This window comes from Xiphophorus hellerii, chromosome 16 (genome assembly GCF_003331165.1).
Source record: "Xiphophorus hellerii strain 12219 chromosome 16, Xiphophorus_hellerii-4.1, whole genome shotgun sequence".
Taxonomy (NCBI): Eukaryota; Metazoa; Chordata; class Actinopteri; order Cyprinodontiformes; family Poeciliidae; genus Xiphophorus; species Xiphophorus hellerii.
In genome coordinates, this window is record NC_045687.1 from 3,637,802 (window position 1) to 3,654,328 (window position 16,527).

Sequence of the window (16,527 nt, forward strand, 5' to 3'; positions counted from 1 at the left end):
TCTTGAGAGAGTCAAACCAGTCCAGTGCTGTACTCCAGTCACTTTCATTATATGTCTGGCCAGTATAAATGAGATTCACAATTATATTTGTTAAAAACAAGAGAGGAGTTACTTATGCGAGAAAACAGAAAAACGACTAGGTATTGAGCTTGTTTAAATTGATCATGTGATTGATTTATTGTTTATTGCGGCAGGCCTGGGGACTCCAGTGTCCCTACCTAAAGTTAGAGCTGGGAAGAGACTCAGTGATCTGTCCTGAATAAATTAAATGAACCCATTCCCCTCTGGGCTTACAGTCGGCGGCGAAGGCCTTGATGGTGCAATCGCTGGTTGCTGAATCGAGCTGTATGAACATGGGAAGATAGTTTGAAAACATCTCTGGGGTGTTGTACTGAGGCGTTGGATTTCAAGCAGCGGCTTGAGGAATTCTGGGCATCGACGGTCCATCTTTTCTTTCTGCAGAGCGACAGTTGTTGAGTGAAAGGTTAAACCCTCCAGATGGGCTGCAGAAAAAAGGGAAGCAAACATCATGTCCTCTCACACTCCGCCCTAATCACCCCACCAAAAAAAAAACAACATATCACAACTGGCTCAGTGTTGCGTTACCTCATACCGTGGCCATCATCGAGTTCCCGCAGGTATGCACCCGCTGCGTGATGAATTACAGACAGATGCAGAGGCAAGCGACTGTGCCACGCGTTCCCGAGAAGACGGACTAAAAAGTTGACAGATACGCCATTACCGAAGACTTTGAACACGGGCCGGGCGGAGGAAGCACACCCAGAATTGATTTCTGTTTGTTAAATCTTCCTCACAGAAGCCTTGGCCTAATTAGAGAACAATCTGTGTCGACAGCGGGAGACAAAGGGAAAGCAGAGGACTGCATCTTAAAGCACAAACTACATAACGCAGGACTGTCTGCACCTTTAAATGTTATTAAACATATCATACCAGCTAAAAATTACAAAACAGTAAAGAAAAGTTATGAAGTTATCTTTCTATTATCTTTTCTGTTCAATAAATGTCCCACTCTTTGCACAGTTGTTCTAATTCAGCCAAAAATAAGAGATTTTCCATCACTTTCACGCCATAGCAACTTAGTCAGATGAAAGTCTGGGTTTTGACTAGGACATTTCGAGAGTTTGCTTATTTATTCACTCAAAATCAACAAATATCCACATTTTCTGCAAACTCTCACCTGCAGGTGGCAGTATTTCTTATTTCTACTAAACTGTGGCCTTGGATTTTCTTGATGTTAAGTTACAGTACATGATAAATTTGGCGAGTAACAAAAAGTCACATTTGCTGTCATACATAAAGGCAAACACTGCAAAATTTTGTGAAAATATAAAAAAAATTAGCAACACAAAATCTGAGTTTCACCTAAAAAAAACTCAAAAACATTTATGAAATCATGTGGGACCAATCAAATTGGAAAAAACTATTGAATATTATTACATTTTAAGAAGAACATATTTTGATATTAACATTTTTTGTTTCATGAAGTTTCAGTCCCTCCAGTTTTTCGCAATTAATGAAAAATCCACAGACCCTCACATTTTTTTAATGCTAATTCATAGTTATGAATTTAGTGACAATTTTTAGCAAAAATGGTAAAGAAAACAAACATTTTGTTTAAGTGACCTTGCTTTTACTGCACTACTAAGTTGTAATAGTCCATAATCTGTAACAAAAATTGAGCTTTTTATGTTCTTTAAGGAATAATAATTTTTTAAAAAGTATTGTTTTGTAATTTTTTTTCTACATTTAGATTTTGGACGGGGTTTAATGAGGAAAATATATTGCAAAAATCTTGCAAATATCTTTAAAGTATCACCAAGAAATCTGATTTTGATAGCAAAAAAAAAATCAAAAATTAGTTACTCACAGAAAACTTACTTACACTGCATTTTCAATCTGGTCTGTAAATATAGAGAACTTTTTCTTTTAAATAATCAAATCAAATTCTTGAAAACTGCCTTTTAAAATTTCCTTAGTGTCTTCATCTAAACTGAAACAAAGCAAATACTTTTAAAAATCCTAAAGTAAGTCAAAACTTGCTAAAAATAAAACCAACAATGTATTTAAACTTTATTTAGTGATTTATCATTACTAAAATGGTCAAATATTTTCCTTCTGATGCACGTTTCCACCTCTGAACCCTTTAAAATCTTTGCAGAGTAGCTTATTTTTATGTAAATGACTATAATTATCTCTCATACAGTAATTAAGAACAGTTTAATCCACACATGGAAGGACAAACAGCCTTGTTTTGTCAGGCGTTTTCACCTTACACAGATTCTGAGAAAGGTTCATTAGGAGAAAGGATCTTCTTAAATATTAAAGGCTGAAGCACAGCAGCCAGAAACAAAAAGTAGGTCAACCAAATTTACACAGACCTCCCCTAGCTCAAATCCTCCTGTTGAAAACTGAGCGCTCTTATTTCCTGCAGAATAACCTGCTTTTTGAAATCTTTAATTACCAGCAGAGGGGAATTTTCTGCATGCTTTTGGTTCTTGGATGGTTTAAAGATCTAATTTTCTTCTTCTTGCAGCGTGATCTCATTTAAAGGTGACCTAATTTAGAATGTGACAGATTTTATGGTTTGTAACTGCAATGCTGGATAAATTTATTCTTTGATGTTTTTTAAAAAAAGTGAATTTATCCATTTTACTCTTCGTGTAAGAAATACAGCTCTGTTTGGGTCATAATAAAATGCCCTCCAGCCAGTAAATACCACCGATGTTCATCCAGAATATAATAACCAGCATTCTGCAAGTCTATATATAGACATATATTTGAATTTTGCACTTGGTTTCAGGTCAATTCAGGATAGTGGAAGCAGTTTGGATAAAGGTGATCTGAGTGAGCTGCTTTTATAGTGGGGCAAAAAAAATCAATAATATATATTTAGGCAATAGATGCATGATCAATATAAACGAATAATATGTTTAATAAAATATTGCTGCTCAACTTTTCACTGCTGGCTGAAAGAAATGGTGGAATCAACTGGCTCACTCACTCTTTGGTTACCTAGCAACCCAGCCATTCTTTGGTTACCTAGCAACAACCTGTTAAGTAATTTGCACAGCAGCTAATCTGGAGCAATACAGTTATCCAACATTGTATTTTTACATTTAAGTTTTAGTTTTAGACTAGTAAATCTCATCCAATTAGTAACAATTAGCTTGAGACATTTTAAGTTATTATAGCACAAATTAGCTCAACTTCTCCATTTTTTGTCATGCCACAAAAACAAATTTACGTGGAATTTCATGTGATATTTCATCAACAAAGCGTGTTGAATAATTATAAAGTGGAAAAAAAAAGTACTTTAAAAGCTATTAAAATTAAATAACATTTCTTACTTCATTTCCAAGTCGGTGTGGCGGTCCTGAAAAGGGTTTTCTAATTACGATTTCATCAGAAATATGTGAATGTGAATTTGTTCAAACATTTATACTATAAAGCACACATGGTAACAGGAGCTCTCAGTTTTATTGACACAGCTGTTGAGTGGCATGACTGCGCTGTACTATAAAGGGCAAAAGGTTGTATTAACAAAGCACGCGCAGCGGGAACATTTTACTACGACCCAGTGTTGGGTTCTGGTGAAGCGGAGGCGCTCGTCCCAGAATCACCAGCAGTTAACACGTTAGCTTTAAGCCTCGGCTGAAAATTGTAGACACTTTTAAATTGTCTAATGTATTCAGCATCCCTTTAACCTTAGACTGCACTGGAAATAAAACCGGGTAATGCTTGGTTTCCCCATCATTTTCTGCCTCATCTGCGTTTATTCGGGTAAAAAACAATGTATATATATATATCTTTTTATATATAAATATATATATAAATATTTATATAATATTTATATTAAATAAATATGATAAATATATATTTTATATATTTTTATATGTAAAAATTGATGCTGCTTAAGTTATCAAAATAATATAAACTAGCTTGAATGATTAATTTTTATGAGAAGCTGAAAATATATTTTTTCTGATTCCATACACGCAATTTTTTTTGCGGTTAGATAGCATTATGATTGTTTATTTCACGGTTACAAATGATGCATTTTCTTTACTGCACATGAACATGTTTTAAAAACAATCTTTTTCCATAAAAATCATTTTTTACAGGAAAAAACAACTTTTACAAATGTAAAAAGTACAAACTACTGTTTCTGCCGATTTATGTATTTACGACAATTTTATGTCAAATCAACAAAGTTGAATTATAAATTGTTTTATAGTTATGGATTTTTCCTGTGACAGTTTTACTGTTTATAACTGACAACCAAGATCCTATCAAACAAACATTTAAAATGGCCGTTTCTAGCTTTGTTGTTCAGTGAGGAAATAAAATCATTTTTATGAGTCAAATGTTAATTTGGTTGGACAGTTTTTCAGTGTAACTGCTTAAACAAGCAGAGGAAGACGAGAAAATGTCAGAAGAGATTAACGCAGCGTGCTCCACCGAGGTTAGCCTTCAAATGCGAGTCGGCAGGAGAGACAAACAGACGGAGATGAAGAGAACATTGTGATATTAATCAGCTTGTTTTCTGAATTATTAACAGTTGCGTTTGTTTGTTTTTTAATGTGCTGCCACAGAACAAAAAAACTAAATCATAAAGCCTTTGGTTCTAAATAAAGTATGCTTTTAATATAAAATTTATATCACAATATTTAAGCTTTATCTTGTATAAGTTTCTCAGACACAGACAGCTAACGGACGCTAACAGAAGCTAATGGTGGCAACTAAAATGTAAACAGTTTTACGTTTGCACACACTTTGATGTTTTATGTAGTTTATGTTGATATAATTTCTTTTAGGATCCAGCAGAACTCCACAGTTGATTTGCTAAAGAAACTATGTGTCTGAAACAGTACAGTTAAAAGCTAACGAAAGCTAACTGTAGCATTACCTAAAACACTTTTCTTTTACTTTTTCATCATATTTTATAGATGTTTTCATATCAAAATGATCTCTGGTTTGAATCTGGTGTCACTTGTTTTAGGAATCAGCAGAACTCCACAGATTAATTGTTAAAAATAAATCCAATATGAAACTTATGCATACAGGTAAGCTAACAGAAGCTAACAGTCGTATTACCTAAAACATAAATTGTTCTACTTTTTCATCTTCTTTGATTGATGTTTATATGGTTCATTTCAAAATTAGACCTAGTTTGAATCTGGTGTTGGTTGTTGGAATCATATAATTGCTAACGAAATCATAAGCAAATGGAAGCTAACTGAAGCTAACGGATGCTAATGAAAGCTAACCGTATTATTCTAATCTAAAATGTCAGCACTAATATTCTGTGTTCTGATTATTGTTAACAGTGGAAAGATTTCACACCAAACTTCTGAAGGGAGTTTGTATGAAAATATAATAATTTATTACTTTTTCCACAGCAAATTTCAACACATTTCAAGAGTGAAAATGAGAAACTAAACAAGATCTTTCCTGTTTCCCCTCAAATTTACTATTTCTGTCAGAAATAAGAAAAATATCATTCCTCTTGACATTTGTGAATTAAGTGGAATATTTTTAGACTTTAATGCAGTCCAGTCATCAATGAATGTATTAAACATTTACTTTGTTGTTTTTTTTTTACATGGTTTAAAAACTTTTTGTGTTTTTGAATTTAGTCCATTAATAGTAAGTAGATACTAATTATTATTTTCATTTTTCTTCTTTGATAATTGGTTAGATCTTAATGTGAAATATTTTAGTATTAATAATGACAATTAATAACAAATATTGTGCTACTCATTCATTCTGAGACTGGTTGGTTTATGGGAATTAAAACCCTTTACAGTAACTAATAGCTCCTACAGTTATTTATGTAGTAACTCTGAGGTACAGTAAAATACCTTCTGGTAACTAAGCTTTTATCATATCTTAACTTTAGTGTTACTTTGTAGTTAGCATTAGCTAACTAGCTAGATGAGCTTTGGAGAGTAAAAACTGGTTTTAAACTTTAGATACGTGTTGAATTATTTGTATTTCAGTTTGGTATTGATATTTATAAGGTCACCAGTAGCTGAGCACAATAATGTCAACAAAAATTCCACATTATTAAATATATATATATTATAGTATATAGAGAACATATTTCATCTACATTGAGTTTTGCTCTCCCTTCTCCCCTTTAAAAAAAACATGGAATCAGATTAAAGTAGGACAGAGAAGCAGCGGAATAAAAACTGCTGAGAATGAGGATTTGCATTAAGCAAAGAGGAAGATATATTATCCATTTAACAGATACCTGGAAGACAGGGAAACAGATGACTGCTGAGTAAAGTTATTTAGGTCAAAGCATGAAGGCCGGACGATAATGAGAGCGAAGATAGATCTGCAGCTGCGGCTTATGTTTAGCGTTAGCATGTTAGCAGGGAGGGATTAGGTGGTCATAGTGGTTCCAGTAGTGTGTTAACAGCCTCTTACAGAGAACAGCAGGATCTCATGATGATGGGTGAAGGAAGATGAATAGAGGAGAATCACAACATTTAGTAGATCTCATTTTTATCACTTAAGGAGTTTTCACACCTGATAGATTTGGTTCTGTTGGGGAACAAAGTTGCTACATTTGTTCCATTTTTATCTGCTGCAGTTAGTTTTCTCACTGCACTGTCAAACAAAATTAACTCTTAAAAAACCCTGTTCCTCTCCTTACCTGTGGGGGCGCTGCACCAAGAACCATTGAAGGAAACGATTCAAAAACCTTCTGAAGAAGACACTGAACGCAGCTTTCTTCTTCAGAAAATGTAAAAAAAATTGGAGTGGCATCAAATTTTAGCAGCTGTAGGATTTCTCTTGTCTCTGGCAAAAAACTACAAGCTAATTTTTGCGCCAACGCTAAACTCTAAACATTTGTTTTGGTTGTATTTACCCAGAATGCCCTGTGCTGTAGTCCACTTTCTGCTTTTGGGGCGGACTCCGGTCCGCTTGGCGTTCACATTGGCCGATCAACTGAACCAAAACCAAGGCTTATAGGCGGACTAGAGTTCGCATTTTTCAACGAACGAACCAAATTTTCTAGACAAACAATTTAGAGTTTGATTACATTAAAATTCTAAAATACTTTATTGATCCCAAAGGTAAGTTAAATGTTATGTAACTCATATTAACTCAAATAGAAATTGCTATTTTAGATTTTGATGGCTGTTGTTAGAAAAGCTCTCCTGTAGCAGTCTGTATTACAGTGAATTTGAATAAGCCTCTGACTGAAGACACTCGCATGAAGAGGACGGTCACATATAACTTTATACAAAAACATATCTTATAAAGTAAAAAAAAATCAATTTAATTGGATTTTATCCAATTTTTCTATTATTCTTTATATTGGTTTTAGATATTTTTACCCAGAATGCCCTGTGCTGTAGTCCACTTCCTGCTTTTGTTACTATCTGTTTTGTTACTATGCAGTAAATTTCTCCACTTTGAGGTCAATAAAAACTTTTCTATGAATTAAAATGACAGTAAAGTTAAATGTTTTTGTAGAACCATTTCAATTATCCGTTTTAATCTTAATTCATTACTAAATCAGGGTTGTTAAAAATATTTTAATGTTTTTTCTGTGCTTCTTTTTGTAACTAAGTGATTTGCTGTGGTGCTTCTGGCACTGATTACCTCGTATTATAAAGAGTAACTCTGCCGCTGAGTTGTTTACATTCTTGAGCAGCTGATTGAGCTTTTCAAAGCCGGCTAATGCCACGAATAAGACCCCAAATCCCCGTGCGATTTGAGCAGAAGATGTTTGGGATGCAGGGCAGGAGCAGAATGGAGAGCAGGAATCCCTCAGGAAGCGCAATGACAGAGACGTAAATAACGACAAGGACTCAGCTAAGAAACCCAGTAATGACTTTCACTGACTCTCGGCTTCCCTTATTAAGCTGCATTAGCTTCCAACCTCAAGAAGACGCAAATAATTCGTCATAAATAATCGCAGAATGTCAAGTTGTAAAACTTTCTTCCTTCCCTTTCTCCTTTTTCCATTCCTTACTTCATTACTTTTCTCTTTCCTCCTTCTTTCCATAACTCCTTCATTCCTTCCTTCCTTTTTTCCTACCTTTTTCATTTGTTCTTTCCTACTTTCCTTTGATCTTTTTTTATTCTTCCTCTTTTCCTCCCTCCTGCCCTTTCTGTCTTTTTCTTTTGCTTCCTTCTTTACTTCTTTCCTTCCTATATTCCTCCCTTCCATCCTTTTGTCCTTCCTTCCTTACTTCTTTCCTTGCTTCTTCTTTCCATAATTCCTTCCTTCTTTCCATAATTCCTTCCTTCTTTCCATAATTCCTTCCTTCTTTCCATAATTCTTTCTTCTCTCCCTTCTTTCTTTCTTCCTTTATTCATTCATCTCTTCCATCTTCTCTTCCTATGTTCCTTCCTTCCTTTCCTATTTCCTTTTTTCCTTCTGTCCCTCATCCCTTCTTCCCTTTCTCCTTTCCTCTCTCCCTTGTTTCTTCCTTCCTTTATTCCTCCCTCCCTTCCATCGTCTCTTCCAATGTTTCCTCTTTTTTCCCTCCCTACCTCCTTTCCTCCCTTCTTTCCTTCCTTTCCTGAAGTTTAAACAGTCCAGCGATATTATTAACGTAGATCTTTTAAATAGATGCTGAATGCTGCCGGAGCTAAGCCAGCTGTGGGCTTCGGTTTTCCTGGCAGACATAAATTTATTCCTGATCTTCGTTCCTCCGGCTGCTAAAGCAACCCAGATTTCTGCGATCCTGGAACTTTGATGTTCTTTATCCCATCAAAAGCTCATTTGTCTCGAGGCCGAGCCTTTCGGTGAAATTTAAAGCTCAATTATTCCTCATGATCTCTGTAAAAAAAACCAAAAAACTCACTTATATTTATCTCAGCCTTGCTGTTTCTGTAAAGCTCGTTCGGATCGCGCACCGTTCGCTTGTTAAAATCCAATATTCCTTTTTGCCAGAAGCGATCCCTGCAGAAATGAAGGAGAGTTAGACGACTGTTTGTTAAAACTCTGGTTTCATGCACTGGTTGGATTTCTTTACCCAGAGATTTTGCCTTAAAGTGCAAACTCATCCACTTTTAAAAATGACCTTTACCAGGTACTAAAAATATTTAAAGGTAACCTACTATGCAAAATTCATGTTATGCACATTTTCGTTGTTGCATTTGGGTTTCTACTTCTTCTACAAACAATCCAAGAACTTTAAAAATCACTGGGCTGGTTTATGGCAACAAGTTCGTGTTTTTTAGTGTCTAGAAAATGATATAAGAAAAAAGGAGTACATTTTCGCCAAAAAACTCTGGAAAGAAAAAAAATCTCGGAAATGTCTTAGTTTAAAAGTTAAAAAGTTACTTGGAAAAAAACCTAAATTTTTATATTGGTCTTTTAAATTTCTTAGTTTGAAAATTAAAATTTGAGTTTAAAGACATTCCAAAATTTTGAGATTAATCTCAGAAATCTCATAGTTTGAAGTGAAAACGTGCTAAAATAATTTGTACTAAAATTTTTAGATTGATCTTGGACATTTTCTACAAAAAACTCAGAAGTTTCTGAGCTTCAAAAGTTAGCTAAAACTTTCTCCTGCAACGTTTTTTTTCAAGAAAATTTAAAAGTTTGATCTCGCAATTTACTCCTTTTTTTGTTTCCTCTCTACGCCATTGCTTAAATCAGCAGGCCCTGGTGCTCACCTAGCAACCCAGAAGCCCTCACTGTTACCTAGCAACCCCAGCCAAGCTCACTCCCGTTACCTAGCAACATAAGTTCCAGCACTTTTGTATGGCTGGTTTTACCTAAAACAGTTCACTCTGAACGAATCAAACTGAAATCTTGTTATCTGAGATTGATCTGTTTTTTGTATCGGCCACAAAAAGCGATACAATCAAACAATACCTGTCCTAATCTGTACAGGTCATCTTTAATGTGTCACCATGGCAACTCTTTGTTTTCCTACACAGATTCATTAGATTAATTTAAGTTTTGATTATTAAACAATAAATTTTTTCACCTGAAGGTAGATTTAAATGGTTTAAGAAGCTGGTAAACACCCAACCCTGTTGTAATCATGCACCGATACATACAAATTGTAAAAGGGTGCACTTTCTTTTTCCCCATGTCTGCTTTTTATAAACTAAACTGATAAGTGCCCATAGTTATGTGCAGGAATGATTAGCTATTGATGGCAATAATTACTGGGGCCTCTTGAGGATTCAGATCACAAGATGTTGCTCTTCAAACAGTTCACTGAGTCCCAACGTTTTAATGTGACTGCGCAAAATTAGTGCTGCTGGTGCTAGATGATATGAAATAATGAGGATGTACTAATTAATTTGCATAATTGTTGTTTAATTGCAGAAGCCCAGAGCGATAAGGCTGCAGCAGCCCCTGCTGGTAAGAGTCTAAGTGGCACCAAATCTGAGCTCTCAAGGGAATCCACAGTAACTCAGCTTACACTGCAAAAACACAAAACCTTACCAAGTATATTGGTCTAGTTTCTAGTGCAAATGTCTTACTGGACTTGAAATAAGACAAAACTAACTCTCAAGTAACTTTTCAGCAACATAGCAGCTTCTTTTAAATCAATAATTCCTTAATATTGATGAAAAATGACTGGTTCTACTGGCAGATTGTTTCACTTGTATGCATAAACATAACATGATGAAATTCAGATGTTTGGTTTTTAAATTTAAAATAAAGTCATGTTTTTGTTGATTAATGATCTAAATGTATGTATTTTATTTCCTATGGGTTCATTATCTGTCACATTACAGCTGGTGAAATGTAAGAATAGACTTAGATTAGTTGGTTTATTAGAGATAAACCAGTTGTTCTCAATAATCAAAAAATAAAAACGGATCACCAAAACTTCATACAGTAATGTAGTCGGCACAAATGTGTTTAAAGGCTTCTAAACTTAAAAACATCTAATAATTTACTTTGTTTTAAGTGAAATAATCTGCTAGTGGATTTACTACTTACTTTTATTCATATTAAGGAATTATTGACAAAAAAAGTCAAAAAGTTGCCGAAAGGTTACTTGTAAGTTGGTTTTGCACGACAGTGTATTATGGCCGTTATAGATAGAAAAATGAGTAAATTTCTGCCAAAAAACCCAAAATTTTGAGATTATTATCAGAGATTTTCTAGAAAAATAAGTAAAAATGTTAAACTTTTGAAACTCAGAGAATTTTCAACTTTTTTCCCAAAAATTTCTAAGACTAAGCAAAATTTTTCTGATTTCACTTTACAAACTCCGAAATTTCAAATTATTATTTTTTCTCAAAAATGTCTGAGATTCTCAGAATATGAGTTTTTGCCAGGACATTTTCAAAACTTCAATCTCAGAAATTTCCAAGGTTTTACAAAAAAAAAAAAAAAATTAAGCTAGAATCTCTTGAGGGGTTTTTTTTTTTTGCAAATTTTTCGCTTTACAAACTGAGAAATGTCCATGTTTTTTCTTGAAAATTTCTGAGATTATTTTCAAAATATCCAGTTTTTTTTCTACCTTAATTTCAACTTTTCAAACTTAGGAATTTCCATGTTTTTTTTCTAGAAATTTTCTGAAATTAATCCAAGTTTTTTGGCAGAAATGTACTGCTCCTCTACTATTTTATCTGTAATGGCTCTAATACACCATTGCAGTTTTGTTTTATTTCAAGTACTAAGTTATTTACACTAGAAATTAGACAAAAACATTTGGTAATATTGTATGTTTTTGTAGTGTAGCTGACACTTACTCCTTTGCTTTATGCTCAGACTGACCTCTCCAGGATCATTTCTGATTAATGTTTTTGCTGTTCTTCCTTCCAGACAAAAAGGGTAAGAGAAACCCACCACATCCTTCCCAATCGTTCCTATAATCATCATCATCATCATCCGGTGTTTCTTTCCGATCATTCAGAGAAGCCAGCGGAGGAGGACGGTAAGGCTGAGTGATGAAACAAACACAGAAGCTGTGATCTTCTGTGGTGATGGGACTGAGTGTGGAGGTGCATGACTCCCACGGCGTCGCTGCTGGATGGAGCAGGATGCTGTTTTACCGTCTCTGTGGCGTTTATCGGCGCCAAGCGCTCACTTTTAGCTCCGCCATTTAAACCCAGCTGGTAGAATCTGGACCGAAGCAGGAGCCGTTTATTCACTCTGCATGGATCCATGTATGACTTTTGGTATTTCAGCGCAGCTTTATGTCATGCAATCCAGATTATTTCCTCACATCTGTCTTTTACTCTTATTGTAGTCATCTACACTGCAAAACACAAATTTTTACCAATTATTTTTGGTTTATTTCAAATATCTTAATACACTAGAAATAAGACTAACTTACAAGACATTTTTCAGCAACATATAAGAGCTTTTTTAAAGTCAATAATCCCTTAAGATTTATTTTTAAAAAGTGCTTGTTCCACTGGAAGATTATTTTACTTGTAATATGGAGAAATTACGTTGTTATAAGTGAAATTATCTCATAACAGAACTATTACTTTTTCGTCAATGTTAAAGAATTATTTATTTAAAACAAGCTACTGAATATTCCTGAAAAATTACTTGCGAGTTAGTTTTGTACGACGATGTATTAGTTATTGTAGATAAGAAAAAAAGAAAGGAGTAAATTAATGCCAAAAAATTCAGAAATCTGTTAGGAAAAATTGTTCCAGTGGAACGAGTATTATTTCATCAATAGAAAGTAATTATTGACTTAAAAACAACTCCCATATTTTGCTGAAAAATAAATCAAAAATACTTTTTGTTTTGTGTTTTTGCAGTGCATTAAAAAATATGTTAAAAACATTTTTGGTTAAGACAAAAATAATAATTTATGACATACCGATGGAAGAAAAGCTAATTTAATAAAAAACTTTAATCCACTTTGAAGGGAGGTTAAGAAAATCTTTTGAATGAGGGACTCAAAAAAAGGTTTGTTTTATTTAGTTGAAAAGTACGGAGCCCTGCAGGGGACATGGGGAAAATGTTTCTTTTGCGTTCCCTCGCGTTATTCGTACTGCAATATTTGCTGGTCTATTTTGTATACTGTCAAAAATGTCAATTTAAAATTTTAAATGTATACGCATTTAAAAAGCCTCTGTGAAAACGTGTTTATTATTAATTGTTCGGTGCAAAAAAGTGATTGGAAATCAATTTATTCACTGCCTGTTTATGTCTGTTTGTGTAAAGCTGAGATGAAGCTGCACATGAAAACTTTAAAGCATTCAGACAACCAACACAAGAAAGACACCACAAAACTGTCAGATGACTTTATTACCCCGTAATAATAATAACTCAGAAATAGTAAAATGATAATAATAATAATAACTTACCTTCACAAACGTAAACAAACGGGGTTTACTGATCTCTCCTTTTGACCAGATGAGATCCAGTTTTTCATCCAGAAACTCTCCAGATGAGTCTGCTGTGAAACAAAGGATGAACCAAACAATGTTTTCTTAAAATGAAGTTTCAAACCTCCTGAATAAATAAACTCAAATCAAACCTTGGATCTCTCTAAATATTTCAGTTTTATTTCCAGGCTTTCCAGACGTCTTTCCCAGCGGTAATTTAATTCTATATCATAACTCGTTCTGCGTCAAACTCCTGGATTAAATCAAGCGGCTCAGATATTCCCTCAGCCCTTGATGTTAAGCATGTTTGGTTGCGCTCCGCTGAGTGTGTCTGATTTCCTCCGCGCTGCGATCAGTTGTCGCCGCGCATTTTTCCCAACATGCTGCAGATCATGAGACGTTTGAGGAAAACAGGAGGAACCAGTGATTATTCCTCACAATTTATGTCCCCAGCTGCATAAAAAACCAAAGAAAAATCCAGACGTTTTCAGTGAAATTCATGACTGTGGATAAACTAAGTGTGAAATTGTTGAATATGTTATGGTAGATGACCATAAAAGATTTATGTTCAATGTTTTTACAGCTGCATATAGCAAAGGGAATCATAATGAAGGAGATTATTTATTTTCCTTCTGTCCGGGAAATGTGATAAGAGTCCCTGGAGATCCTTTGTTAAATCCAGACTTATGAGTGTTCAGTTTGCTCAGACTTAGTTCACTTTAATGTCAGCTCACATTCACACCAGCCTTGTTTGGTCCGTTTTAATCAAAGTCCAGTCCGTTTGTCTGGAAAGTCCGGTATGTTTGGGAAGGTGTGAATGTGCCGTCAACCCAAAAAATAAACCTCAGTCCTCAGTTCAGTTTAAGAGAAATCTGGTGCAGTTTGAATGCTCATGTGAAAACCAAGCTGACCAGAAACCGTTCCAAAAGCAGGAACGGACTACTGCGCATGGCATTCTGGGTAAATACAACCAAAACAAACGCGCTAGTTTAATGCCAGCATGAGAAATAACTCGTAGTCTTTTACAAAAAAAAAAAAGAAATCCTACATCCGCCACTCCATTTTTTGTTTATTTTTGCGCTCAGTGTCTTCTTCAGAGGTTTTTCTGTCATGTCCTTTTGTAGTTCTTGGTGCAGCGCCCCCACAGGCAAGGAGGGGAACTGGTTTTTCAAAGGGTTTGAATCATTTCACACAGTGCAGTGTGAAAGTGAACTGCATCAGCTGAAAATGTAACAAATGTTGCAGTTTTGGTCCCCAGTTTAACCGAGTTTACCGGACTACCAGGTGGGAAAACATCTAGGTCATTCACAGCAGCCGTGTTTAGTCCGTTTTAATTTAACTCTAGTTTGTTTGTAGAAAGTTCAGTTCAGTTGGTGGTGTTCGTAATCAAACACCTGGGTCTTAGTTTAGTTGAATTGAACTCTGGTCTAGTTTGAATGTATATGTGAACACCAAGCGAACCAGAGACCGCTCCAAAAGCTGGAAGCGGACGAGAGCGCAGGGCATTCTGGGTAAATACAATCAGAACAAACGTGCTAGCGGAACAAATGTCGCAAAAGCAAAATCCTACAGCCGCTAAAATCTGACGCACTCCACTTTTGTCTACATTTTGTGAAGAAGGAACTTGTCCTCTGTTTCTTCTTCAGAGGTTTTCATGTTTTTTCCTTCAGTGGTTCTTGGTGCAGCGCCCCCCACAGGTTTTTGAAAGGTTTTGGTTCGTTTGACACACTACAGTGTTAAATTGAACCGCAGCGGCTGAAAATATAACTCTTCAATCGAACCGAGTCTATCGATGTGAAAACATCCTAAAACTCAAAAGGAAGAAAGATGTTCCTGGGCGTCTGCAGCCAGTTATCATAATAAACTTTCCGCAGAGTGATTAAGCGTTTTTGCACGTGTGCAGTGATGAAGTGGAGCAGCCATTTAAACCAACACCGCAGCTCATTTATAATGAGTCGCGGTCTTCGGGGGGCCAACACTCGGCGAGTTACATTTATGCCCCACAAGACTCCTTTGTAAGCGATGATCATGAGCAGCAAACGAGACATTAAACCTGAACAAGCATGTCTGCCTGTACTCCCTGATGTAAAGCTTTCCCCACCTTCTTCCTCTCTCTGCTTCTCACTCGAACCTGAATGCGTTCTGCTTCCTCACACAGCATAGATCAAAGAAATCGACTCCAGCATTTGTGATGTAATGTTGGTGTTGGCTAAAGATGATAAGAGCTTTCTGGGGTGTCAAGCTCTTATCATGGATCTTCTTAAAGGCCAGAGTGTATTAATGAAACCCAATAACAAATTGTTAAAATATTTATAAATAGCTATAAGTTCTTCTCAAAATTATATAATATTGAACATCTTTTCACACTGATCAGTTCCTCCGGGATTTTATGATTGCTTTGAGATTTTTTTTTTCTGCAATCAAAATTATAGCTTTTGTGGAGCTAATTTAGAAACAGTTCCATTTATGTATGATGGTAAATGTGAATATTTCACAAAACAACTTGACATCAGGTGAGGCTGAGGCAGCAGTAGGAGACATAAGAAACACTGCCACCTGCAGGTGGGAGGTAGCATCACTTAAAACTAATGTTTTTTGCAATTTCTGCTGAAACTTTGTGCGAATAAATGCGGCAATCTGTCGATTTTGTGGAGGTCAAAAAACTGGATGGACTAATTGATGTAATTTGCCAGTAAATAGATAAAAACTGCTTTGATTCAATTGATAAAATGATATTTAAAAACCCAACTGTAATCTTGAAACTTCTATTTATGTGGCGACTAGAGGGTCAAATAAAAACTAACGAGTTTTGAGTTTGACATGTGCTTTACAAGTTTTACACTGCAAAAACACAAAATTGTAAAATCAAAGTGTTTTTCTTTTGTCTGGTTTCTAGTGCAAATATCTCTGTACACTTAAAATAAGACAAAACTAACTTACAAGTAACATTTAAGCAAGATTCACTTAAGTTTGTTTTTAGTAATTAATTCCGTAATATAGATAAAAAAAAAAATGTTTTATTGACAGATTATTTCTCTTCTATTCTAACATGACATTTTTGCCATTTTACAAGTAAAATAATCTGCCAGTGGAACAATTTTTTTCCTCAATATTTTGTCATTATTTACTAAAAATAAGCTCCTATATCTTGCTGAAAAGTTACTTGTAAGTCAATTTCGTCTTATTTCAAGTGTACTGAGATATTTGCACAAA

General features: G+C 35.0%; 1 protein-coding gene across 3 annotated transcripts in view; it reads left to right on the plus strand.

Moving 5' to 3' along the window:
* The window catches only part of mybpc2a (myosin binding protein Ca), a 66,613-nt gene that overhangs the window by 10,220 nt on the left and 39,866 nt on the right, over positions 1-16,527 (plus strand). For 2 of the 3 annotated variants that reach the window (XM_032588233.1, XM_032588234.1), the window contains exons 2-4: positions 10,334-10,369; positions 11,789-11,797; positions 11,880-11,900. In XM_032588233.1, coding sequence (XP_032444124.1) covers positions 10,334-10,369; positions 11,789-11,797; positions 11,880-11,900 — 66 coding nt within the window. The remainder of the gene's footprint in view (positions 1-10,333; positions 10,370-11,788; positions 11,798-11,879; positions 11,901-16,527) is intronic. The other variant, XM_032588235.1, reaches the window with a different exon arrangement.